Here is a 26,014-nt window from a genome sequence, read left to right as displayed (position 1 = left end):
AGACTGTCAGTAAGAGATTGAAGCAATCAGCAATTTGTTAGTTGAAAGGTAGGTTATGTAATGATAGTTTACCTTTTATTTCCATGCAGAATTATCACTTAATGCTAGAGCAGTTCTGTTAGTGATTACTAATAATAGCCAAAGAGTGTGTACTGCATTGGTTGACTTGCAGACTTTGTGCTTTCATCTCAAACTTATATGCAAATCCTGAATAAGCAGCAAAGGAGCTGTATCTGTATTAATACTAAATTGTTCTAGAAACTGCAAGCATTGCAAACTGCTGGGAAACAGGGTAGGGGGAAAGCCTCCAGCTGTAGGTTGGATAGTCTCCTGTTTTAACACTGCATCTGATGACTGATCACAGAAACCAAAAGGATTTCTGAGAAAGTAAGTGGTATATGAAGGGGAAGAGTTGGTGGAAGTTGTGTTATGCAAGTAGAAGGATAGAAGAGGCATGCACTGTCAATAAGAGGAACTGATAGATGAACTGCATAAGTCAGAGATATATGAAATCATGACTTAGCCACAGTCTTGTTTGCAAAATGTGTTATCTTTAATTTGTTCTTGAATTCTCCATGAATAATATTCATAATGCTTCCCTGCTTCAAGAACATGGTTTGTTTCCTATCATTAGTGATAGAAGATTGTTTGGGTACTAGAAAACTAGGAAAATGTACCACTATTTTTCTTTTCCAAAAAAAGTGGTAGAAGATAATTGACAGGTGGTTCACAACTTTGACAGTGGAACAATGAGTCTGAAGAATGAACCGTGGTGTTTCCCTAGTGCTCCTACATCTTCATAGTGTAGAAGGGGAATAAATAACCTGTTAAAATATTTATTATGAAAATCAAATTATGTCAAGTTTCTCAGAACATTATGTTGCAAATCTTAATATTTTGTACCTCTTCTTAGTAGGCCTGTAGTTTTGTAGATAGGCATAGTAAGAAATGGCAATAAAATAGAAACTCTGCACAATAGTTTTCAGTGATCTAGAACATAGGTTTCCAGGTATTGAAACTTAAGTTCTGTAAGGTCAAAAACTTGTTAAAATTATTTCTCATATAACACAAAATAACACTTCAGAATTGATTCTCTGCCAAAGACTTTAAAATAAATCCTCTTTGTAAATCAGTTTCAAATGTGCTTCTTTGAGAGTGGTAGGAAAATAGAGTTAATTGTACTGGTTTTGGGTTGAAATGGGAATAACTTTTCTGAATGTGCTTGTGTTGTCTTTGCACATTAAGGTATATCATATCTCGTTTGAATTTAACTTATTCATTTTTTCTTGTAAGTTTTGTGATTTTAGTATAATATTTTCTCCTGAATTTCTTTTTAATTGGGTGTAAGGTACTTAAAGTAAAAAATTAGGGGGAACCAAGGCAATCTCCATGGACCTTCTCAAGTCAGTGTATTTTAGTTCACCTGAACTTCTGACTGGTAAATATTTCCTAACCTGGATCACTGAAGTGTCATTTGATCTCAAAAAGTTGATTGTATACATGTATAATAGTCTATTCCATTGCATAACATTTGTCTGAAATCTGTGTAGTGATCATTTACTCTGTGGTGGCTTTCTTCATTGGCTGAGATGCACTGACTTCATCAAGTCTGGGCCATCAGAGAGATGTGTGCTCTAAGTCTTTAAGAGCTTGGTGTTATTGATATTACCTGACAAAGTAATTGAATTAAGGAACATGAGAATAATTTTGTTTTATGTAATAAATTGGAAAACTACCAAGAGACAGGTGGCTGTTTCCAGAGAACTACAGAATTCTGAAGAACTAAATGGAAATCTATGAGTTTCTCAAAACTGGTATGCATGGTTTTGAATATCAGAAAAAAATTGATTGAGAGCAGCTATGATGTTTAGTTCTTCCTATGGTCAAATTATTTGCATATCTAAAAGGATGTCAGTTCTTCAGTCTTTCAGTACAAAAGGTATTTACTTCCTCTTGCATTATGTAGGAAGGTACAAAACCTAGCAGAAGCATTATATTAAATGACTTGTGATAGTAGGGGTAATGCTGTATTGTTATATGTCTGCATACCATATAGGTAACATAATTATGAGATGCTTTAATGTTCTTTAAAATGGCAATTGATCAAATAAGTTATTTCACTTCTAGCTGCCAATTGTCAGACAAATAAACTGCTTTATTACACTTACTAATCAGTTTGTTATTTGCCTGTGGGAATAAAAATGTGTACCTTTACCAGAACTAATAAATTATGCCTTAAACCCCCAAACAACTCCTTGATTATGTCAAAATATTACTTTGTAACCAATTAAATTCCATTTATGTTTTTGGGGTAATTTTGCAATTAAAATTATATTTTTCTAGAAACAAATTCTTTACAGCTAGTAAAAACTGGGAAATGTGGAAGCTTCAAGAGGCATCAGTCCAAAGCCTCTAGCAATATATCATTGCCAACATTGCATTTTAAACAACATAACTAAAATGAAAAATGCTTACATGAAAAAGAAATCAGGAAGGTGGGAGGGAACATGTCAGTTCTGCTATTGAAAGTTTACAAAAAAAGACACATCCAAAGACTTTTTTTTTCTCTAGTTAACATAAACTAGATTTGAAAGTACAGTATGTTATGTTGAAAGGACTAAGTCAAAATGGCATTCTTAAAAGTTGGTTTCTGAAAACTGTCTAACATCATTACTTTATTCTAAGCTTTAGCAAGGACCTGAACAAAGCTTACATGCCAATACAGCTGTACAGTGCTACACAGTCTCTTGGACTCCTAGTCACAGAGGCAGTCGGTCAAAATAATAACCCCAGATGGAAAACACTATGTGTTGTGCTCAGTCTGTTCCTCTCATGCTGCCATTATTGCTTGTACTGTAGTGGTAGGCTGGTGCAGAAGGCATGGACCCCTGTGGATCCTGTTCTTTCACCCACTTATTTTGCTATCTATGCTTGCTGAGTTACATTAGCAAAACTTGGTGGGTGGCAAACCACAAACCACCTCTTTTTCTTCACTGACAGTAAAGGCAGACTTGAGTGGATAAATAAGATGATCTGGTGTGGTGTACTTGAGTGAGGACAGAATGCTGGAGTGGTTCTGCCCCCTCTGACCTTTCTTTGCATTTTCTCTCTTGGAACAATTATCTTTTTGTTTTCTTATCTCCTATGGTTTTGCCATATATAGAATATTTTACACATGGTCTTTGTCCTCTTTGTTATATTCAAAGACTGATTTTAGCCATCTGCAAAGGCTGCATCAGTGACAAGACTGTTTTTGATTCATATTTATACACTGGGTCATCTGAAGTTATCCTCTGCCTGTATTCTCAGAAGTTTTGCTTTCATTGTATGCTTGGTGCTTTGTAGGGCTCTCACTGTCCTGTCAGACCCCTGTGCAGAAACAGAATTGAGAACTGATTGCATATTACTATTACCATCTTAACATGAATGGAATAAGTTTTGTACTTTAGGAGAGTAATTAATGTAAACGTAAAAATTATTAATGAATTGTAAGGGTGTTATTCATCAATTTGAGAACAAAATAACATTTTATGACCTACATGCTCTTAGCCTATTAAGTCACATAGAGGATAGGGAGGGGATTAGAGAGCACTATTATGGCTTTACCGAGGGCAAGTCCTGCTCAACCAACCTAGTGACCTTCTATGATGGAGTCACTTCATCAGTGGCACAAGGAAGAGCTATTAATGTTGCCTTTGTGGTCTTCTCTAAGGCCTTTGACACAGTCATCCACAATCTCCTTCTCTCTAAACTGGAGAAAGATGGATGTGGTGGGTGGACTTGTCAGTGGGGTAGGAATTGGTTGGGATGGCTGCATTGAGAGGGTAATGGTTAAAACTTTAATACCCAGCTGGAGATTGGTGACAAGTGGTGTCCCTCAGGAGTTCATACTGGGACCAATACTCTTTAATTCCTCACTGATGCAGACACATAGGGATCAGGTGCACCCTGAGCAAATATATAGATGGCACCAAGGTGAGTGGTGTGGTTGATATGCCCGAGGGGTGGGTGCCATGCACAGGGACCTGGATGAGCTCAAGCTGTGGTCTTGTGTGAACACAGGTTCAACATGGCCAAGTGCAAGCTCCTGTATCAATTAAGGCTAGGGGATGAAAGGATTGAGAGGATACTTCAGAAAAGGACTTGGGGTACTTGTGTATGAAAAGCTGGTAATGAGCTGACCGTATGCACTTACTGCCAGAAAACCAGCTGTGTTCTGGGCCAGGAGAGCTGTGGCCAGCAGTCCAGAGAGATGTTTATGCCCCTCTACTCCGCTTTTGTGAGAACCCATCTGGAGTACTGCATCTGGCACTGGGGCCCTCAGCCCAGAGAGGATGAAAGAAAGATGTGGACCTATTGGAGCAGGTCCAGCGGAGGGCCACAGAAATGATCAGTTGTATTGAACATCTGTGATGAAAGGCTGAGAGAGTTAGGGTTGATTAGCCTGGACAAGAGAGCTCCAGAGGGACCTTGTTGTGACCTCTCAGTAATTGAAGGGGTCTTACATGAAAGATAGGGATAAACTTTCTAGCAGGGTCTGTTGAAATAGGACAAGTGGCAATGATTTTAAACTAAAAAAGAGTAGATTCAGACTAGATAGAGATAAATATTTTTTTTACAGTGGGGGTGGTGAAGCACAGGAAGAGTTTTCCCATAGAGATGATGGATGCCCCATCCCCTCAAACAGTCAAGGTCCGATTGAGCAAGGCTGAGCAACCTGATTTTACTCAGAATTTAAGATATCCGTGTTCATTGCAGCAGGGTTGGACTACATGACCCTTAAAGGTTCCATGCAACCCAAACTATTTCATGATTCTACGTTATTGTAAAGATCAGGGGTGCCTCAGAAACCCTGAATGTGAGAAGAAGTAAAGTGTGGTTTTGCTGTTGTACAAAAAACAGTTATACAATGCATTTTTCCTTTTTAATGGATAACTATCGAAAGCATAGTAATGTTTCCATAGCTTATGGCATTTTTGGTCCCATAGAAATTAAAATCTTCTTAGCCAAGTTGTTAATTGTTTTCTGTGTTGAATGGAGAACTAATGCATTGTTAGTAAATACTTGTAGTCCAAGTCCTAACAAGATGTAATGTTTGATGGTGGGAGGGCATGGTAAGTGGAAAAACAGCTCTGTCATTTCCCAGTCTCAGTTTAAGTACTTTAGATGATTCACCACATTTATTATGAAGGATGCTACTCACCCAACTGAAATACATAAATCATAGACAGAAACATAATCTCCCTGTTTTCTTGGCAGCATTTGTGTGTTGTACTAACAGACCCAGCCTAGTACTAATACAACTAGTATTTTTAAAAGGTGGCTTAATCTACCACTTTTTAGTTTCTGGAAGTCTACACACATTATTTTTTACCTTCCTTTTATTTTTTAATCAATAGGGTTAATTTATGCTGAAAATAAATTCTGAACAAAATTTCCTGTACTTAAGTAGTTGTTGGGGTCATTTTTATGTAATGTCTATAAAATGTTCTCCTTTAAATTTAGAGAAACTACATATATGGTTCTGCTGTTTGCTTGAGGCTGGTTAAAATCTCTATGCCTTATCTGAGAAAACAATATTACATTTGGGAAATGAAGCAGCCTTTAGCAAAGACAAGTCTATTTAGCACTCAGATTTCTTCTTCCTGTAGCAGATAAAAGGTTTAAAGTGTAGTTCCTTAAAATAAGGGAAATCTTGTCCAGGATGTGTGAGAAGCTGAATAAAGGCCTTGGATCATTCTAGCAACTTCTACATGGCAAGATCTGGAAGAGGTTCTTGGCCATACCTCTCTGACCAAGCATTAGGCATGTAAGTTTTACTCCTTTTCACCAAATGTTGCATTGAAAAGGAAGATAGAGTTTTCAAGCAGAAATGTTCCCAGCTGTATTTTGACTGAGTTTGTAATCTGTGTGGTTGTGGCACAGATAACACCAGCCCTGCAGGTTAGGTGAAGCTTCTGAAAGCCAATTTGGCCTGCTTCATATGCTGTAATTGTTTGCTGGACTGGTTCTGTGCTTATCCTCCTATTTCCAAGAAGTAAGTGGCCTATAGTACAGAAAGAACTAAAACAGCTTTGAGGAGCCCTGGAGTATGTAGGAGAGAATTTGTGAGGTATCAAATCCACACATACATGTATTAATGTCACTATTTGAGCCAAACTGACATGGTAAGGTGAAACGATCCATTTTACAAGGCCCTTGATAACAGAAAGTGTTAGATGAAGCCTGTATCAAGAGGTGACTTGAAATTTTGAATTCAATGGACTGTAAGGGAAAGAAACTTGAGACCAAGTAAGGAGAGGCATAGGCAGTTCTGAGAGGAGCAGCTGAGTAAGTTCATGAGGCAAAGACATTTGATAAGCAAGTGCAGAGTTGCTTAGGGCACTGTGTGACCACAAACTGTAGTGCCTGTGGGGTTTGGTTGCTCAGGACTGTATGCGTGGGAAAGGAGTTATTAATTAAACATTTCAGTTTTGCATTTGGTTGATTAAATTGTGCAAGAGTCTCCCTACAAAACATTGTGATTTTTTTTCTTCTTCATAAAATGATGCAAATCATGTGTTAAATGGTATGCAGTGGATCAGTAGCCTTCATATCATGATATTGATTTTGTAATAATCTGTTGCTGTATGCTGTCTAGAGGCAAAATATTCTTCTTGAAGTATAAACCCCTAAAAACAATTTTAACTCCTATGGTAGTTGCATCAAGATTTCTGCTCCACTGAATTCAAGTGCTAACTCATCCTTATATTGGTTTACTATAATATGCAAAATCTGTTATGGCAGAGTGCATGCTCACTGATAGCTTTTTGCAATGGAAAATTTTTGGGGGTATGAAAGATGTCTTGCTGACTGTAAATTTGGCTTCATTACTTGTTAATTCAATGTAATACTATGCAGTCAAAGTAAAATAAACAGTCTTGTTAATTTTAGTGGCAGAATTTATTTTGTTTTTGTGTTTCATTAATTTCTTAGGGCAGATGTTTTGTTTAAATTTTGCCACCTAGGTTTGCAGTATAGCACGAGTTAGAGCAAGAAACTGCTGGTAGCTCATCTTATTGTCAGTTTTTTTGAATGAATTCCAGAATGTAAAGCTGTAAGTATGAGTTAAAATGCTTCAAAAAATATTGAAAACTGATGGTAGGTTACTGGCCATATGATTTACTTTGAAATATTTGAATTGCTTAGACCAAATTCTACATGTTATAGAATCCACTGTAATTGTGTATAATGTGCAGTTATTGCTGACAACTGAAAAGAATAAGAAGGTAGTAAAAAAGTCTTGAAACTCTGCACCAGCAAGCGCTGCTCTTTAGGTGAGGGATGCCAAGTGTGGTATGTATCATATACTTAATATAGATCTTTAGTAGCATTATACAGACTCTATGCCAAACTTTAAAATATTTTTTTAAAATGTATCTAGAAGGAAAAGAAACCAAAAAACCTTGGTAGATGAGAGCATGTTGTTAAACATTTCCAGTTATTGCATTGTGACAAAAAAAAATGTTTAATATGTTGACTAAGGTGGTAAGAACTTTTTTGGCTAATAATATGATTAATATAATATATTTTATATAAATATATATGAATAATATATTTTATGTAATGTACTGTGCTATGGTGTCTATGGAAAACACTAACTTTCTTGACCATTTTTGAGTTCTCACAAGGAATGCACAGATAAAGAATGCACTAGAAGAAATTGTATATAATTTGTATGACACATTAAAATGTATATATTGGTTTAATCCTTTGAACTTTTGCAATTTTATGCTTTATTGTTTTAAAAATTTAAGTCAGTAATTCATGATACAAGAACAACATAAATGGCATCCTCATGACTTACTTTGCTTTTTTTAAAAAATAGAATTTTAATATGAAATCAAATGTTCACATAAATGTTGTGTCATTGTTTTCACTCTTCTGTTTCCCTTAGTGCATTTGTATTTGGTTTTGCTTCTTGTGGTGCATTTTGAGCTTGTTCTCAGTGCTGTGTGTTGAAAAATTGCAACCTGTGATACATCTCATTCAGCTTCTTTCCTCTACTTTAAAAGCAAACATCTATATATCTATATATATATATGTATATTTCATTTATGTATTCCTATTGTTCTGTCTTTTTGAGGGGAATATTTTCTATTTTCTCTGAGAAATCTTATTTGTTCCACAGAATAACATTTAGAATTTAGCATGTGGTTGATAAGACTGAAACAGTATTTACAGATACTAGAAGTAAATGCTTGAAATACAAAAGAACAGAAATTATGTAAACTAAAAAAGAACATGTGCCATCTTAATTTTTGAGCAACAGTTGCTGTTATCTTTCTTAGTTTGTTCTTGCTAATTGGGGCTCTGACATGTCTTGATGTACATGTGCTATCCCCAGTTACTCAGATAGTATATTCTGATAAAGGTGACCTCATTAGAAGAAATGTTTTCTTTTTCTTAAACAGTGTCATAAATATACATTGCATTTGTTTAAGGCATCCTATGTCTTTGAAGTCATTTCAATGTACAACACAGTGTCAGCTCATTAACATTGGATCAAAGAGTATATTAAATTTCTGATTAAACATCCCCTCTCTTTCAGCTAGGAATAAACACAATTATAACTTCTTCCTTCCTGGTGTTGGTTTAAGATTAACATGTGCCCAATTTTAGTGAGTTTGACTGTTGCTTCCAGCCAGCTGGGTAAACAGACTTTTAAGGAAATTAGGTGAAGTTTAGCATACAAGCCTTTTTTCCTGGTGTTCAAAACTCCTTACATGTGTTCTAATTAACCTTCTTTTTGTCTAGCTGTTGATTAGGTTTAATATCTGTGTAAGAATAGGCCTGTTTAACATTTTAACCAGTTCTGTCCTTGGGCAATTAAAAGCTGCCAGTGAAATGTGTCAAGATAGCTGAAATTGCATTGTCTGGTGATACTGCCTATGTAAAAGAAATTGAAGTGCTCATTAATGAGAATCAAACATGCCGTAGCCATAAGGATTATGAATTTTGGGGTTTTTTTCCCCCAAAAAAATTCAGAATAAGGGAATTTAGGGTTTATTCTTTTTGTTAAAGAATATTCGGGCAGAAGATGCCCTTGCAGAAAGAAGGTAATCCTTTTTCTTCAGACTTAGTTTCTAATGGATGCACAGCCCAGGTTGTAGATTGTGCTTGTTTGTCAGTAGAAGGAATGGGTAGAAGGAATCCTGGCCCCACCACAGCACAGTCATGTAAGTTATGTCTGTGCTACATGGGAGAGTCTGGGTGTGAGTGTGGGTGAAAGTATGTGATGCCCTGCACTCAAATTTATGTTTCTGCATGCTAATGAGAGTATCTCTACCTTTATTGTGGTGTGCTGCTCTTCACTGAGTCATCTTGCTTGTCCTGTAGTCCTGACTGACTCCATGCTGTATCTGGTCCTTCAAGAGAAGTGTGCAGCTGGTCTGGGGAGTCTTTTGGACACAGCATTTACAGAATGAGTTACGGGGGCAGAGGGTGACAGGTCTGAGTTGAAACCATGTAACCAAGCTGCTACCTTGCCATGCTACCCAGAAAGCAGGTGGTTTCTGGGTGAAGAATGAGGTTATGAACTCTGAGGACTATGTGCAGGCTTGTATTAGTTCAGTTTGGAAGCTTGGCTAGTTTGGGCTTGAACAAGTGTTCACACCTAAGTTTAGAAAACTTTGCTTGCATAGCTGAATAGTTGTTTTCAACTGCACTTCTGTATAGGCATGATGGTTTATGGTTTGTGTCATGACTTTGTTTCTGCCTCCATCTTGTCCATTGAAATAGAGTTGTTTTGCTAGGATTTCTGTAGATTGAAGAAGGAAATACCCTAAATCTTCCACCTCTGCACTGGAATCATAAAACTTCTCATAGATTAAGACTTTTGGTTATAGTAGTCCTAGATAAAGAGTTGGATACAAAATACAGAACATTAAAAGCAAAAAAAAAAAAAAGAAACATAAGAAGATAAAGTTAAGATATGGTATTTTAACACTATACCTTAAATGTGCATTAGAAGTAATTCTCTAATTGCGTTATTTTTCAAAAATGGTTATATGCCTTTCTTTTATTAGATATAGAAGAAATCTGAAAAGAACATCCTCTTAAATATATGAAATATTTTAATCCTCTAATTAAGTTTTTGAATTTTGCTTTGAAGGTTCTGTTTGATAAATTTGAAATAAGAGATCTTTCAGTAGAGACAGTTCTTCTAACTTAATGGTAATTATTGAGTGTGGCTGAAGTATGTTGATTACTGTAGATACAATTAGTTTGAATGCAAATGTCTGAACAGAAATATAGGTTTTTACCTGTTTCATGCATCAGAGATACTGTGTTTATTTCTGTTTGTTTTTTTTTTTTTGTACTATAGATGTAGATGTGAATGCCCTTCCTGGAAAGTAGTTTGATCCGTATAAAAGAGTTCTTTCCCTGTAGTAACATGTGGAAACAGTTTGATGGAATAAAATGAGAAGAAATTAATCATAGTTATTCTGAGCTTCTTCTGCTGGTTCATAGCCAGACCTAATTTAGACTGAAATCCTTATGAGATGGTAGTGTTTGGAAACATATAAATAGTCTTTCACCCAAGAAAAAACATTCCAGGACATATTTGTAAACTGTTAGATACCTAGCTTGTCTAAATTAACATTCATTGTTATTGTTATGTAGTTCACCAGTGTCCTAATGCAATCCTTGCCTTCATGGAAAAGCAAGATAAAATTGCTTGTAGGTTTTCCAAGTTCACAATTATAAAACTGACTTTAATGGTGTTCCAGGATGGATATAGTTGTCCTACTAAGTGTGACAAGCTCCACCATCTCCAGCATACAGTTTCAAAGAAGTTACCTACTTTGAAATTATGAAAATGTATTTCTAATGTACTTCTGTTTACAGTGTATATATGCAAGCCAAATATATTTTTTCTAAGGCAAGGTGGCTAAATTATTTGTGAGTCTTGCTTTAGTTATATTTTACCTGTCAGAGTTGAAAAGAAGTCTGAATAAAGAATTAAAATTTATAAATACGAATATTGAGAAAACAGGTAAAAGCTTAAGAATAGAAACGTTCTTTTAAACTTAGCATTCAAAGGCTTGCTTTGCTATGTCAGGCTTATTCCTAAGTAATATTCAAACATTGAATTGTTAGTTGGGATGATCAAAATATTAAATAAATAAAATACAAAATATACACTTAATGTTATTAGACAGCTGAGAAGATGGCATAGGGAAAATGAATTTCAGGGGAGACAGAGGCTATGAATGGAGAAGAAAAGTATTGTTGGTGTAATTGAAATGTGAAAAGAGGTCATGTTAGAGAGATGGAAGGCTTTGCTCATTTATGACTAGATTCTGTAAAGTTTTAGGCTGTCATTCCCACTGACTTGATTTTGAGGGTTCCAGGCTGGCTGTGTGAGTGGACTTTGTGGGTCTGCATTAGTACTTGGGGCTTACTGGGGACAAGGTAAGTATGGCAAAGATATAGCATACTTTTATTTTAGTATGCCAGCCTGGAGGATCTGTGGTGGTCTGAGCTTGTTACCACACTGTTCTAAAACAAAAGGTATTGTAGCTCTGACATTTTTTGTAAGGATTTTGTGGCACTACAACTTCTTTTTCTTCCTAGTCCATGTCATTCAACTTGTTGAGACTTGCAGCTATTTAGCATTGTTCTGTTTCAATATTGGCTACCTAAAATGACCAAATCAGTGATGTGTGCTGGTTTTTCATGCTCTTTTGGAGGTTTTGGCTCTTGGATAAGTTGTTCTTTGTGTGTTGTGCTGTAGGTGGGGAGTGTTGGTCTTGGCTGAATGCTGCACTGTGTTTTGGATATCTCTAAGCTGGATAATTTGTTGCTTGTGATAAAAGCTTCATCTCCCTCCCTAATCCTTATAAAAAAATTAATGGTTCTGTTTGGATTTTACTACCTAATATTACCTTGTTATAAATAATAGTTTTAATTAGTTATGAATATTCAGAAAAAGTAAGTTATGTTATGTTAGCCAAGTTGTTATGTTGTGTGTTAGCTTCTGTGATCTAAAAATTCATATTTCATTTTGTAATAAAAGATGTCATTAACACTGCTTGAATTCAGCAGTCCTTGAACTGATTGTGTTGTCTGATAGTAAAGCTCACCCTGGTTAAGGATTCACTGAATACACATTTAAACTTCTTGTTAGAGTGGAAGTATGATAAACTGAGAAGAATATGTTACTATTTAGTGAAAAGGTGGGTTAGTATACCTTAGATCCACTGAAAACACTTGTGATGCCTTGTCATACTGACCTTCCTCATGCACTTAATTCTCTACCTTTTTTTCAGTCACCATTGAATCTTTAATTCTTGAATTCATGTTGTGGTCTAGTCACTTATGCAAAAAAATGAACACAAGACTTAGAATACTTTGTAAATATTTTTGATTTGTGCAGTTTAAAATGGGTCATAAAAGACACCTGTTGTTTCTAAAAGCATCTGGAAGTGGATTCAGTTTCACCATATCAATAGATGAGCTTGCTTCTGAGTGACAGGAGTCTCTCACTTGCCCTAAAGTTGATAGAATTCTGCATTCTAAGGACATTTTTGGCATTGTTTTAAGGAAGTCATAGATTAGAAGGTTGTTTTTTCTTCCAGTATTTTGTCTGCCAAAGAAAACTAACCAGTTAGTGGTATTTGTTTCAATGTCTGTTATGCTATGAAGCAGTATTTTAAGAGCTTGATCACTCATATTTGGATGCTTAAACTGATTTATTTAACAAAATATGCAAAAATGGGGGAAAGAAATGCATGTTCTGGACATGCCAAGGTTAGTGCTTGACTGTATTTGAAGGAGAGCAGCTTGAAGGCTGTAAAGTGGACATTTAAAGAAATTAAATTTAATTATCTGTTGAGTATCCACTTCACATTCAGGAAGGGTGTATGGTACATTTTCTGTATGACTTTGAAGGCAAACCTACTTGAGGTCTGGCTCAAAATTATTAGAAATTGGAAGACAAATGCTCTTGAGTAGGGAAATGTCAGTATAAGACCCATGGACTTGCTGTAGACTCACAGGATTTGTATTTTGTTCATGGTAATTCAAAGTGCAAAAAAGATTTTCAGAACTACAGTGACATTAGCAGGTACTTGTAATTTTAAATGAGGATAGGTTTTCTTTGTTTTATTAATTTTTAAGTTCATGTCTGAACCTCGCCTGAGAGCTGGGCCAGATACTTGTGCATTCCTGACATAAAGAGCAAGTCAATGCTTCTCAAATTAGAACAAATAAAATTCAAATACCTGAAACTCAGTAGATACTCTCTTTTCCTAATATGGAAATATTTTTTTTGTTACTTATTTTTAATCACAAAAACCAACATGGAAATCCCTTGCAAAGATTAAAATGCATGCTGTTGTAACTGAATAGATGTGGTCTAGCTAAATGATTGTGTTCTTCACCTACACCCCAGAATTACCAGGGAAAAAAGTCCCTTTAGCTATAATACCTCCTTATTGTATTATTGTCCCAACTGTGCCCTAATATTTAAGTTTCTGAATAAAAAAATATAGTCTATAGTCCTGTCTTAAATTCCTAAATTCCCCATTCAGTTAATTGCAAGGCTGCTAGGTGGAATTCAGAAAGCCTTTGTTTGCTCTTCAGAATGGAGGTTTGTGCTAACCAGAAAGAAGTACTGCAGAATGAGCCATACATCTTAAAACTGTGCCCCTCTTTGGTCTGTATATAAGTCAAAACTCACAGTGCAATTATTTTGATTTTACATGCCAGATGTTATGCCTAGACCATGAATGAAGATACAATGAGCCAGTTTTGGAAGCAGAATCACTTGTGGTGGGGTCTGTGTAAGCCAGCATGGGTTTGGCAGCTCTCTTGGCTTATACCAGCTCAGGGATGTTGCCAGCAGTACTGCAGATGCAAAGTTTCCTGTGTTTGGGATTGAGCTCTCTTTTGCCATATGAAAACAGTGCAGGGCCACAGGCCAGTGTTTTCCCTTGCTTGGTCCCAATTTCACACAGTCTGAAAGTGACCTTAGGAATTAATGTAGTTGATGCGTCACTGAGGTGGTAAACGCAGCCCTGTGTTGGATCACATCATCTGGTTGAGAGAGCCCATGTGTGTTTGTGAGATAGAGAAAGGTCCTGTTGAAAGTGAGCCGAACAGACAATCAGTTTCTCTATCTTGTCTCAGGATTTTAAGGTATTTACTCAGTGCTGCACCTTAGCAAGCATGCTCAAGTTCAGCTTTTGAGGCTTTTGGACTGCAACTCTTTATCATATGAAGGTCTTCTGAGCAGTTGAAACTTCTTGGCTTTGCTAAGTACCAGAGCTCTCCATTCTGCTTTCAGTCACAGACTGAGTTGTCCATTTCTGGAGTAAAAGCTGGGGCTTTCTTTTGAAACGAAATGACTTATTATCCTGTTTCTGCACACACAGAATTTGTCTCCCTTGCATGATTGGAAGTCAGCCATGACTCTTATTCTTTGTATTAAGTTTCATATTTTCAGTCAGTGTCAGGTATCGTTTGAGTGGACCTGCTGCAGAAAAAAATCTTATTGTGCCCAACTTGTGATTTCTTATTGAAGTGGCAGGAAGAGAGAGGGAAATCTCAGCCTGCCATGTGGGACTGTTATGGGGTATTGTAAAAGAAAACTGAATTTGTTTCAAAAATGCACTTGTTAAATGTTAAGTGCTGTGAAGCTTTCAATTACATGAGAAGTTAATTGCAGAGTTAAAAAAAAAATGTTGCATTTGGGTTTAGTAGAAATTAGGTCTTTCTGAATTGTTTGGAAGAGCTAGGCCTCGTCAGAGCAGGAGCTGTGGTTCAGTATTGTCACAAAGATACCAATACAGATATTCATAATTTTTTATTGTGCAATAAACCAGATGGCAAGAAAACAATGTGTTTCAGAGTTCTTTTAAGAACATTATTCTGAGTATTCAATTTTATTTAGAATTGCAGTTTGGTTTTTTGTTCCTCAGAGTGCATGTTTCACTTGTGAGATTTGGTTACGCAAGTCACATTGTATTCTTCCAGCCTGTTTTATGCTGAAAATGTAACATGACAGGACCGTTAAAAACTGTAATAAAATAATGGATCAGCCTAAGGAATCCTCTTTTGCTAAATGGCTTTCTGGAATGGTAACTGTTCCAGAAAAAAAAATTCAAATATATAGTTAATTAGAGAAAAACTGTGGGTAGCATGCTGCTCTCTCTCTTTTCCCATGACCTTCTAATTTTACAATTTTGTGTGTGAGTGTGTGTGTGTGACCAATTAAGTCACACTTAAAGACCCAATTAAAATACGATGGCAGAGCAAAGTAACATAGTCCAAATGCCCAGCAGCTGGGATATAGATGTAATAATCCATGTCCTTGAATCACAGGAAATAGAGAGGGGACAAATTGCAGATAATTTAGTCTCTACTTCTGCTATGCACAGCTTTTACTCTAAGTACATCTGTTAAATTTACACCTCATTTAATACACTGACATATTACTAAAATTATAGTGGTGTTTAGTTTTCTCAGTTTATCTTCTATTACAGAAGTAAAATTGATTCTGCCTAGGACAGAAAGGTGGCCTAGATGACTTCTTGAGATTCTTTACAGATAATTCTTATGTGATTACATAAATTTTACTCATCTTTCTGTACCACATTTTGCCTTTGAATGGTAGTGTTTTGCTCCATGTAGTTTTTATATAAGTACCTCTTTCCGTGTATTAGTAAGAAAAAGTGCTTTCCAGATTTTTAGAAGGTAGTTCAGATATTTCTTTTCTCACATGTATCTTTTCAATCTTTTCCTTCACCCTGCCCTAGTTGGTCACGCATATCAGAACTCTTTGGGTGTGAGAAATTGGTTCACATCTCTGTATTCATTCTTTAAAAAAATGAACTGAGAAACCGTAGTTTAGAGCTCATAAAGTGCTCAACACCCTGACAAAGGCATTCACCTTTGTTTTATTGTTTAGTAGTGTAAAAGGGGGAGGGAAGAGAACTTGTTCTTTCTCTAATGAGAGGGAAAAAGTTTTTTCATCTTCTTCTGCCATTTTATGATTATCTGAGGTCAGAAATCTAAGAATGGACAGGACTCGTGTATTAGGGCAGGATTTGCCAACAGAGATAAGTAAAATCGCTCATATGTGGTAAGGGACCTATTTTTTTTGTGTGTCAAAATTCACTAAACCTAAGAAAATCTGTAGCTGCAGTAAAAAGTGTCAGAATTCACCACTGGAAATGATTTTCTAGGAACACTGTTTTAAGATATTGGATAATTCCACATATTTTCAAACAGCATCAATTATTATTTTTTTATTATTCTTAAAAATTCATAATAAGCAGTATAGCGTGAAGATGCTGTTCTCAGTGGTTAGTATTGATGGGGAGCATGCTTTTTTTCTGTGACTTGGTAAGTGTTCTGCCACTATTCTTTTCTTCATTCTTGTATGGACCACTCTTGTCCCAGTTCTCTTAAGCTACATCCAAAGCACATGAGTGTTCGATAAGTTACTGATGAAGTGTGGTATCAAAATGCCTAAAGCCACATGGGAGAGTTCTGTTTCAGAGATGCCACAGATCCTTAATACTATATATTGATTAAAAATCAAAAGTATATGATTAATTGGTTTCAAGTCTAAGCAAAACTAAAACTGAAATATAAGCTTTTAAATATCTGTTCTGCAGCACAGTGCTGCTGGATATTAAGTACTTTTAGATATATGTGCTGTGGTCCCTCTGATTTCATTGGTGTAATTGCGTGGTAGTTTATTGAGTGAATTCAACACAGAGGAACAGGCTCAATTTTATGAAACTTTTCTGGTAGCTTAGTTCTAATGAGTTTAGATCTGTTTAGATCAAGTTGAGATCTGTGAAAGCAATAGGAGATGTGGATTGTCAAGACTTCTCAGGTGTGTCTGCTGCTGTTTGTTCTCTGAATAGGCCTAGAACTGTCCTTATAGAAACTGCTGACTATGTATAGAGAAGAAAGTCTGAAGAATGAACATCTCAGATCTGTGTATGTATTTGCATTAGATGTCTATGAAGGGCTTAAGATTTTTTTTTTTTCCTAATAAATTGTCCCTCCAGGTATTATACAATCTTCCATTGCTACATTGATCTTCAAAACCTCATGCAGACTAAGTAGTATAACTTATGGATTATGAGAAATAGAAAAGAAGGAAAAAAAATAAATTTAAAGCTTTTTCAACTAAAGCTTTGTGATATAAATTAATGTTGCTAACATTTAGGTCTCTCGTGTTTTGTTCCACAGGCAGCAGGAGCAATCCGTCCTTTAGTTTCTACGGTTATTGCCTCTGCTGCTGATGGCTGCTTGGACCACTCACTGGAACGTGCCAGGTACAGAGCGAGTGAAATGCCTCAGGCTTTCTTGTTTGATATAATCTATGAAGCATACCAACAGGTGAGACATTAAGACCTTCTTTCTATTTGCTTCAGTTAAAAAAAGGTAACTTTATTTCTCTTCTTTCAAGAAGAGAGCTTCAACACCTATTTCAGATCACATCAAACTGTATGCATACTACTTCTGAGTCTTTAAAAAAATCTTATCATTCTAATTTTTTCAGATTTTTGATTAGTTAACTTTCAAATACAAGAGGAGGTGATGGGTATAAATGGCTGGAAAGAAAATTTTGCTTTAATTTTTATTGTGCAGTAAATAAATTACTTAAATGAGTGGGTTTATATGTTTGACATTAGGTATCTATATAAACTGTGTATGTTGTTGACTGAGAATATCAAAGGGTTTTGGATGCACAGTGTAATAATGACATTTTGTAGTAATTTCGTGGGATACAGGCTGTTCTAAAATACTGAGATAATTTAACTTGCTGCATCTAGGTAAATGTTTCTTTTGTTTCTTGTTGCATGTGTATTATACATACTTTGACTAGTGACTGAAAATAATATTTACTTGTCTCTATTGTAATTTTTCATTTTTTCCTAATATAGTGCTTTGAAATAAACTTTATTCAAGAAAATTAAAACTGGGGGTAATGTATTAAACCCTGACTCTTTTGCTTTAATTTGCCCTGAAGACTGCTTTCATTTGCCCCACCCTGCATTCACAGTTTGCTGGAAACATTCCAGCCTTTCCTCTTAACACTACTTCCTTTTCATTCATCACCTTGTGGAAATTGCCTGTCCTCCAGGTATCTTCCAGACTGACTGGAAGCAGAGCATTTCTTCATTTGTCACTTGGAAGGAATTATTTTTCATGTTAATGCTGACAGTCATGCTTCCCCATCAGTGTTTCAATTCTAAACAAGCCCAAGTTTTCTGATACTCACTTTCAGAGAGTACAAAGCTTAGAAGTCACTAACAACAGAAAAATGTGAGGACAGGCAATAAAGAAGCTGTTATTTAATTGTTCAGTAATTGTTTTCCTTAGAAATGTTGGCACAAATTCCATGTCATATCCTTTATGCTTGATACTTGAAGATATTAGATGCTGCTGATGAAGAACTATCCAAAATTAAGAGCTACTCAAGTGATTTGACTGGCTTCAACCTTTTTGTTTCTGATAGGAAGCAGGGGATTGTTCTTAGTATATGACACACAGCTGATACTTCTGAGATTCTACCTTGAATGTAGTGGGTATACTCATAAGAAATGCAGCCTCTATGTGCATAAGAACACATCTCAAGAGACAACTGCTACTGTTGGTTATACAATCCTTTTTGATGTGTATCTTGAATCTTTTGGCAAATTGCATGTTTATGTGCTGTTTCTTGCAACCACCATCATCCCCCATCCCCTGAAGAACCCAGTACTTTTCCTACTGTGTTTGCTTATAATTTACAAATACGGTAGAGCTGTCAAATGCATAAAAAGCTTTTGCTTTAAATGCCTCCCTCAAAAGACAACTATATTTACAATTCCTACTCTACTCTGAATAGAGTTTTTTCTCACATATGTGTTCCATCAGTGTTCCTTTTTGTATTCCTGCTCTTTCAAGAACAAGCCACCAAAGTTGTTAGAAGCAACCAAGGCTATGGTTTCTTGTCCCCAGTTTCCTTTGCTTTGGCTAAATTCTGGTCATTTTAATACTCTGTGCCTGGACCCTTGGGAAGTATAACACTTTGCTAAAATCTCTCAACTCATATTGTTTCTTAATTATTTATGTTTCAATGGTGTCTAGCTGTCCAAGTCAAGGATTAAGAGCCTATTGTTCTGGGAACTGTACAAACAAATAAAAAAAGACAGATAATCGTTGTCCTGAAAAACCTAGTCAAGCTACTGTAGGACAGATTTTTGTAGGAATGGATGCAGCTTATGGTACATCCTAAATATTAACATATTCATAATCAATTCCCACAGCCTGGTGAAGGTAAGTATCCTTGTACAAATGAACAAGGAAGAGAAAATAATTTTGTTACTCATGTTGCAAGCCATTCATGAAGCTGGAAATGGAATTCATTTTGGCTGACTCTGCCTGGGATCATGATCCCATGCCTGGGTATTTTATACAGTTGTGACCTTTATGCAACAGTAGTGTGGGGAAAAACAACAGTCAAACATGCATTCCTTGGAAAGAAACTCTCCATTTGAATTAGTGCTTCGAGTAACACAGGCTTTTCAGCTACACTGTGGGTAATGTGGAATAGTGCTTTTAAACTCCATCTCTATTTAAATGCACTGTCTGATGTGAGTAAATAGGTTTAGAGTATTTACTTCCAGATGTGTTTGCGAATGTAAGATCTCTAAATATATTGACCACAAAGTTGCAAAATTCAGTTACCCATACAGGCTGGCTATCTGCAGTCTTTTTTCTCTTCTTGTCTGGTTGCAGTCTGGGCAGAGCTGACTAGAGGTCCTTCTCCTTTTATTGCTACTTTAAATTTATCTAGAATTAGAATGGTGTAAGGTATTAACACTATTAAAATATGAAAAAATATATTAGTATGATCTTTACCAAGTTAAGTAATTTTCCATTTCTTGCTCAAATGAAAAAAGGATATTAATGATTTGGGGAAAAATACATGCCCTGTTGAATGTCCTCTAATTAATTTTATGTACAGATACCAAAGATTGATTTACAATAATATTGTAAAATGTATGTGTACTACAGGGAATCCCCTTTACAAAAATCCAGGACAGATTTTGAGGAATTCAGCCAGATTGTTCACCTGCATTTAATTGTGATGCATTTAATTTAGTTTTCAGTCTTACATCTTCCCTGTTGCCTAAAACATGTATTCCAAACAGATCTTTGCTCAGATATATGTTACTTTCTGATTTAACTGTTATGGTGTCAAGACTTTTGACTTCATAACTATTAACTTTCAAATTTGTACAATTTATATGATTTATAAAATCTTTAAGAGTTACAACTTTTGTTTGTATGGTGTGTATCTGGCTCAGGGTGGATAAGTGACCAGTGCAAACAAGTGCAAGGTGAGATAGAACTGTTCTTGTAGTGTGTGTGTGTGTATCTTGCAGGTGGGAGGCTTTATGTTAGCCAGGGGTTTTCCTTGGGATTTTAGGTAAAAGGATGTATAGATTTGGTAAGGGGATAAATGTGATGTTGCATCACTGCTCTTAGATCTGTTACGTCATAATTTTTTGACTTCTCAGTTCCTGCACAATGTAATGAACAACAGTAAATGGACAAATTAAAAAAAATTAAAATCAAAAATACAACTACCAAAACCTCTGGAAAAGTTGTAAAAAAATAGCAGAATCCATGACTTACTTCAATTTTGAACTACCTGGGACAAAATCAGCCAATGTAATTTTAAAAAAATTATTATTTATGTTGTTATGTAATAACAAATTTCTTATCTTTAAAAATTTATGTTGCTTTTCTGTTTTTATCAATCCCAAGGAAAATCATGACAGTTTAAGTGTTAATTGAAAATCCACCCTTTCCAAAGATAGCAAATAATGGACAGATTCCTTAGACCAGGCTTGTTCATTTTTGCTTAAGGTAGTTTCATGTTTCTGTTCCACTTCTTAATTTAAATAGGAACAAATGTGAAGTATGATCCTGCAAGCCTGGGAGGAGGTGGGTGGGGGAGACTTCACTTACCAGAAGTCAAGTGTTCCCTGGAGCAGTACCTTTTAAAAGAATTAGAGTATCAGGAAGTCAGGTAGACTACAATTTTCCTTTAATCAGAATAGGCTGAGACTGATTTCTGTAATACTTGTTTTTGATATATTGTAAAATGCACAAAGATCTCTAAGATTTTTTTTTTTGTCTTTAACACAAAGCATCTTGTTGTGTCACGTCGTGTTCTGTACAAAGTAACACAACCACAGTATATAAAGGCTGAAATACTCAAAACATTGGACACTTGAAATATATCTGCTAAAGCAAGAAAGGTAGCAGGAACATTTAAAAAGCTTTACCTTTTCATGATCAGGAAGAGAAACAACCAGAAATGGAAGCAGAAGAGGAGTGGTAGGTAGAGGATACTGACCAGCTTCTATGTCAAATATGCAAACAGACAGCCCTGGTAAGATGATGCAGTGGTTAAGGAGTTGTCAGCCTGAATGTGGGGAATACCAGAGAGTTGCTCACAAGTGCCACCAGGCCAGGGAAGCTGAGAACCTTGAGAGAGGGAATAGCTATAAACACCTGAAAAAAGAGCAGGACATGTTAGGATGCTATTCTGCAGGAATTATTCATACTTGGGAAGTATGGCAAAGTCTGGTCACTAATTCAAAATTAAGGGATAGTTTTTTAAGAATCTTATTAAAAAAATACACTTTTTTTCTGATGATCATTTATACATTATCTTACAATTATCTTCAAGATTTGTACCTGTGGAAATTTGCTGCAAGAACTGCACACTTTTTGGGGAGGGTAGGGTGTTTGTATTACTTATATAGTTACTTCAATCATCTGTTGATAGTAGACCTTTTGCAGAGTATAGAAGTTTATATTTAGCTAACGAGAACAATGAAGCTGAAGTAAAAAAAAAATAGGAACAGGAAGCAGGAATACTCATTGAAGGAGAATGAGCTTCAACATGTTTAGAGACATTTCTCTGATTCATGTCTATAACCTCCTTACAGATAGCCACACAGATCAGACTGATCTTAGGGATTCTGTCTAATCTGTGTAGAAAATATGTAGAAATTAGTACATTTTAGGACTACACTATATTAGTGTATCTGTTCATAGCCAACATTAACCACTCCTTGAGTATAACATTTATTTATGGGCCATTACAGCATCTGCCTGCATAGGAGGGAATGGCTATATATAAACTTAGTAATGACAAGATACAAAACAATAGTGTGTCAAAGAGAATCATGCAAATACTTTGATGCTGAATTCTGGGAGGCAGATGTTCTTCCACTCCCCAAAAAAATCATTGCAAGATGTCCACAGATTGGGTGGAGATGGGGAGAAGAGATAGTCTGTGAACTGTCCAACCTGGTCATTAGTAGAAGAAAAGGAAATCCCAAAATGGTTCTCCTCTAATAAACCTCTGGAAATGTCCAGGGAAGATTTTTCCAGAGTGAGAAAGGAAGTTGGCTATTGTTAGGGCCATTGTAAAAGTATTTGCTCAAAGTATTGTCTTTTCTGTATGTAAATAATAGGGACTGTATTCCATGTGGATTTTGTAAACTTCTAAAGTACTTTTTGAAAGGGCACAACATTACTGGGATTCTTTTTCAAACATGTGTGAAGCATTTTAATATCCTCTGTAGCAGAGAAGTGGAGTCAGCTGTAGGAATTTAGCAATATGTTGGCATAGGTCAGGCAGAGTCCTTCGAGGCAAAATGTCTAGACTGATTTGGGGATTTTCCTGTGGCTTCATTCTTTGTTAAAAACATCAATGTCTGTCAAATGATTATTACCAGGAGCAACAAGTGATTAGATGAACGGTAGTAGACAAATTGTTGACTAAAACCTTGGCAACTTTGGGAGAAAGGGTCAGATTCTGAAAAAGGACTGAAGGATCAAGATATAAGTGATTTAATTCTAGTGCTGGAATCCTGAAAAAAACATTGCTCATGCCCTTGCCAAGACTTAAGGTATCTGAATCTTCAAGGCACCTCAACCTTTATTTTTAACATTCATCAGACATGAAACTTTGTGTATTTCAAGGCATGTAAGTTGTCACTAAGGCTGACCAACTTAATATTTTATCTCCTGTAAGCATTCACTTGGGGGTAATTTTTTTTTTCTGATTCTATTCTGTCATGAGTTAGTGATGTAGGTCAGAGTTGTTCATTTTTGTAGTGTAAAAGCACTGAAAAAGAGATCACCATTGTTTTAAACATATGGCAAATAGCATATAAAATATATGGGTTTTATCATAAGTTGTACTGGGTTGTTTCTTGACCTTTGTCTTCTTAAAAAAGCATCAGGAGTCTTATTATTAAGTGTATTGTTGTGAGGATGATCATTTAACCTCATTCTTATTCAAGTGGATTTTGCAGTATGCTCTGTGTGTGCATGTGTAGGTCCTCTTCCTTTTCCAGACCCTCAGGCTCTGGTCGCCCACTTTACTTTTGTAGTTTCTAGTTATATATTCTGGTCTTATAAATATATACCATGTAACATCATTATTGTATTTGTCCTAATTCTGCATTCCAGTTTGTGTCTATAACTTTTCTTCCTTCTCATTAAAGGTATTCTGAAATACTGAATCAAGAAGTGATTAATGAATTAGGCAAGAGCTGGCTAGACTAATATTAATCTTGTAATATGATTTGTATGAAGATAGTACTACAAACCAATGTTCTTTGTATGGAGTCCTAAAGGCAGCATTCTTCCATCTGCCTATGTAACAGTTAATTAGTGTAACCACCTACTTGGTTGGTCCAAGTAAGCTGGATACTCAGCTGAATAGTTTTTTGAAATTCCTAGCCCTAATTTTAGTTATCTGTGTAGTACTTGTATGAACATGGCAAATATCTGTGACTTTTTCCGTGTACAACCTAAGCACATGAAATAACAAAAGGAAACCTTTCTGATTTGTTCCTAGGTCATTAGGATTTTAGATATGATGATTTGACAAAGAAAACTGTGTACTCCTAAATGTCAGAAGAAAATCTATTTCTTCTTAAATGAGAAATTTCACATTATTAATAATAACCCTTTCATTGTTGTGGTCCATTTCAGCTATAATTTTATGACTTGTTTTAGTCACATTTAAAAGACTTGGAACTTCAATAGAACCTGAATTCTGTTACATTTAATGCACGTTGAAAGCTGGTAATTTTTTCTTGTTTTGATGCAAAATTGCTATGGCGCTTATTTTTTAATAATGTAGTTTTGCAGAGGTTCTGCCCTTCTCCATTCATTGTCAGGCTGATGCATGCAGACTGTTGTTTAACTACAGGGTTGTCAGCCTCACCTAAATGAATATCTTAATTTGTGTAGTCTGCAGGTTGTAGCTCTGAGACATTTTCCAAAGAGCTCTTATTTCATTGGCATCTTTTTACCCTGACAACTTTGCCATGAGGAGCAGAGAGGAATAAATAATTTTTCCTATCCTTAAAGCCTACCTAGTTCTAAAGAATACTTTTCAGGGTACATATGCTAAAAGAAATTTAGTCAGTAGTGCTTTCTTTTATTCAAAAAGTGAAGCTAGATTGGTGGTCTGGAGAAAACTGCGCTAGTTTAGATAGCTCTGTACTTGATTAGTTCTTTGGCACAATGGTAGAGCCAGGATATTGTCTGAATCTCCACCTTGCCCTAATTAAATTCTGCCACAAGAATGTTTGGAGAAATTCAAATGCCTTGCACAAGAAAAAAAGGGGTTTTGCTAATGGGATAATTACTTCCATTTTATGTCACTCCTCATCATGTAGCATCTCAAAGAACTTTGCAAATTCACATATTAGCTCTTGGAACTGTTTGCTGCAGTGGTGCAAAGCTTCCACTCCATGGATGAAGTTTGGCATCTCTATGGCAGTGAAAAGGTATTTTGTCATCAGATATAATTTGGAAGGTGTATGTTAAGGAGACACAGTGCAAATATTCAAGTTGGAAGTTAGATTGGATTATGAGAATACTGTTGTGTTACTGGATTTACCCTGGTAAGTGTCCTGTATCCATGAGAATCACCTGTTCAGCACAGGCTCAGATAATGCTGAATACCAAGTGAGGGTCCTGGTATCCTGCATATGGGAGACCACCCACCTAAATTGTCATCTGTTGCTTGTTCTGAGATGGTAACAAAGAAGACAAGGTAGTGAAGCTAGAATCTTGTTATTGGCAGTTTGGTTTATTGAAAGGCAAGGAAAAGGACAATTTATATTCTTGCATAATCAAGAGGTGATTTTTCTGAAGTAAATTGTTCCAAGGGTGAATAATCTTATGTGTTAAAAAAAAAAAAAAATTAAAAATGCATTTTAGCTTGGCCTGAATTTGGCTCACCTCTTCTTCCAACCTTGATTAAATTATCTGTTGGTTTCTTAATTTTATGACGCAATGTATTTAGAAATCTCTTTATTGGGAGAATGTGAACAATTACTTCTTCAGATTTTCTTGGAATAACCTAAATAATCTTTATTTTCTACATTAGGGCAAAATTTTTCTACATTAAGGCAAAATGTCTCTGTCTTGTCCAAATAACTTTCCCAAGTATTTTTCCAATTTGCAAGGTAATTTAAAAAGTGCAAACAATGAGTCCTAACACAGTGTTTTGACTACTACTCTTGTCACATAGAATATTATAATTTTCTTATTTCTTCATGTTGTAACTAAAATATGAGTATTTAGTTACTTGGAAGCAACATGAACCAAAATATTCAAATGACAAATCAGGAAGTGTTCAGGGGTCTAATGGTAAATTGCCAGGAGATCATGGCATATAAGGAAGAGGCACTTGCAGTTACTGCATTCAAAGGTGTTGGCATATGGATACAGATCTGTATAAAAACAGGCTTGCTTAATTCTGTTAGGGATTAAAATGTTCTTCTCTTCACTACTGCTGCATCTGGATATATGTCACAGCAGTCTTAATAATTAACTACAGTAAAAATAGTTTCAGAGATGAGATAAGCTGGTTTTACGTTGATCTCAGTGTTTCCTCATTCACATTTCCTCC

General features: G+C 35.7%; 1 protein-coding gene across 3 annotated transcripts in view; it reads left to right on the top strand.

Moving 5' to 3' along the window:
- CRPPA (CDP-L-ribitol pyrophosphorylase A) overlaps positions 1 to 26,014 on the top strand; it is a 106,751-nt gene that overhangs the window by 7,770 nt on the left and 72,967 nt on the right. For all 3 annotated transcript variants that reach the window (XM_015617276.3, XM_015617274.3, XM_015617278.3), the window contains exon 3: positions 17,254 to 17,403. In XM_015617276.3, coding sequence (XP_015472762.1) covers positions 17,254 to 17,403 — 150 coding nt within the window. The remainder of the gene's footprint in view (positions 1 to 17,253; positions 17,404 to 26,014) is intronic.

Source organism: Parus major, chromosome 2, assembly GCF_001522545.3.
Source record: "Parus major isolate Abel chromosome 2, Parus_major1.1, whole genome shotgun sequence".
Classification (NCBI taxonomy): domain Eukaryota; kingdom Metazoa; phylum Chordata; class Aves; order Passeriformes; family Paridae; genus Parus; species Parus major.
This window is presented reverse-complemented; position numbering and strand designations above follow the sequence as displayed.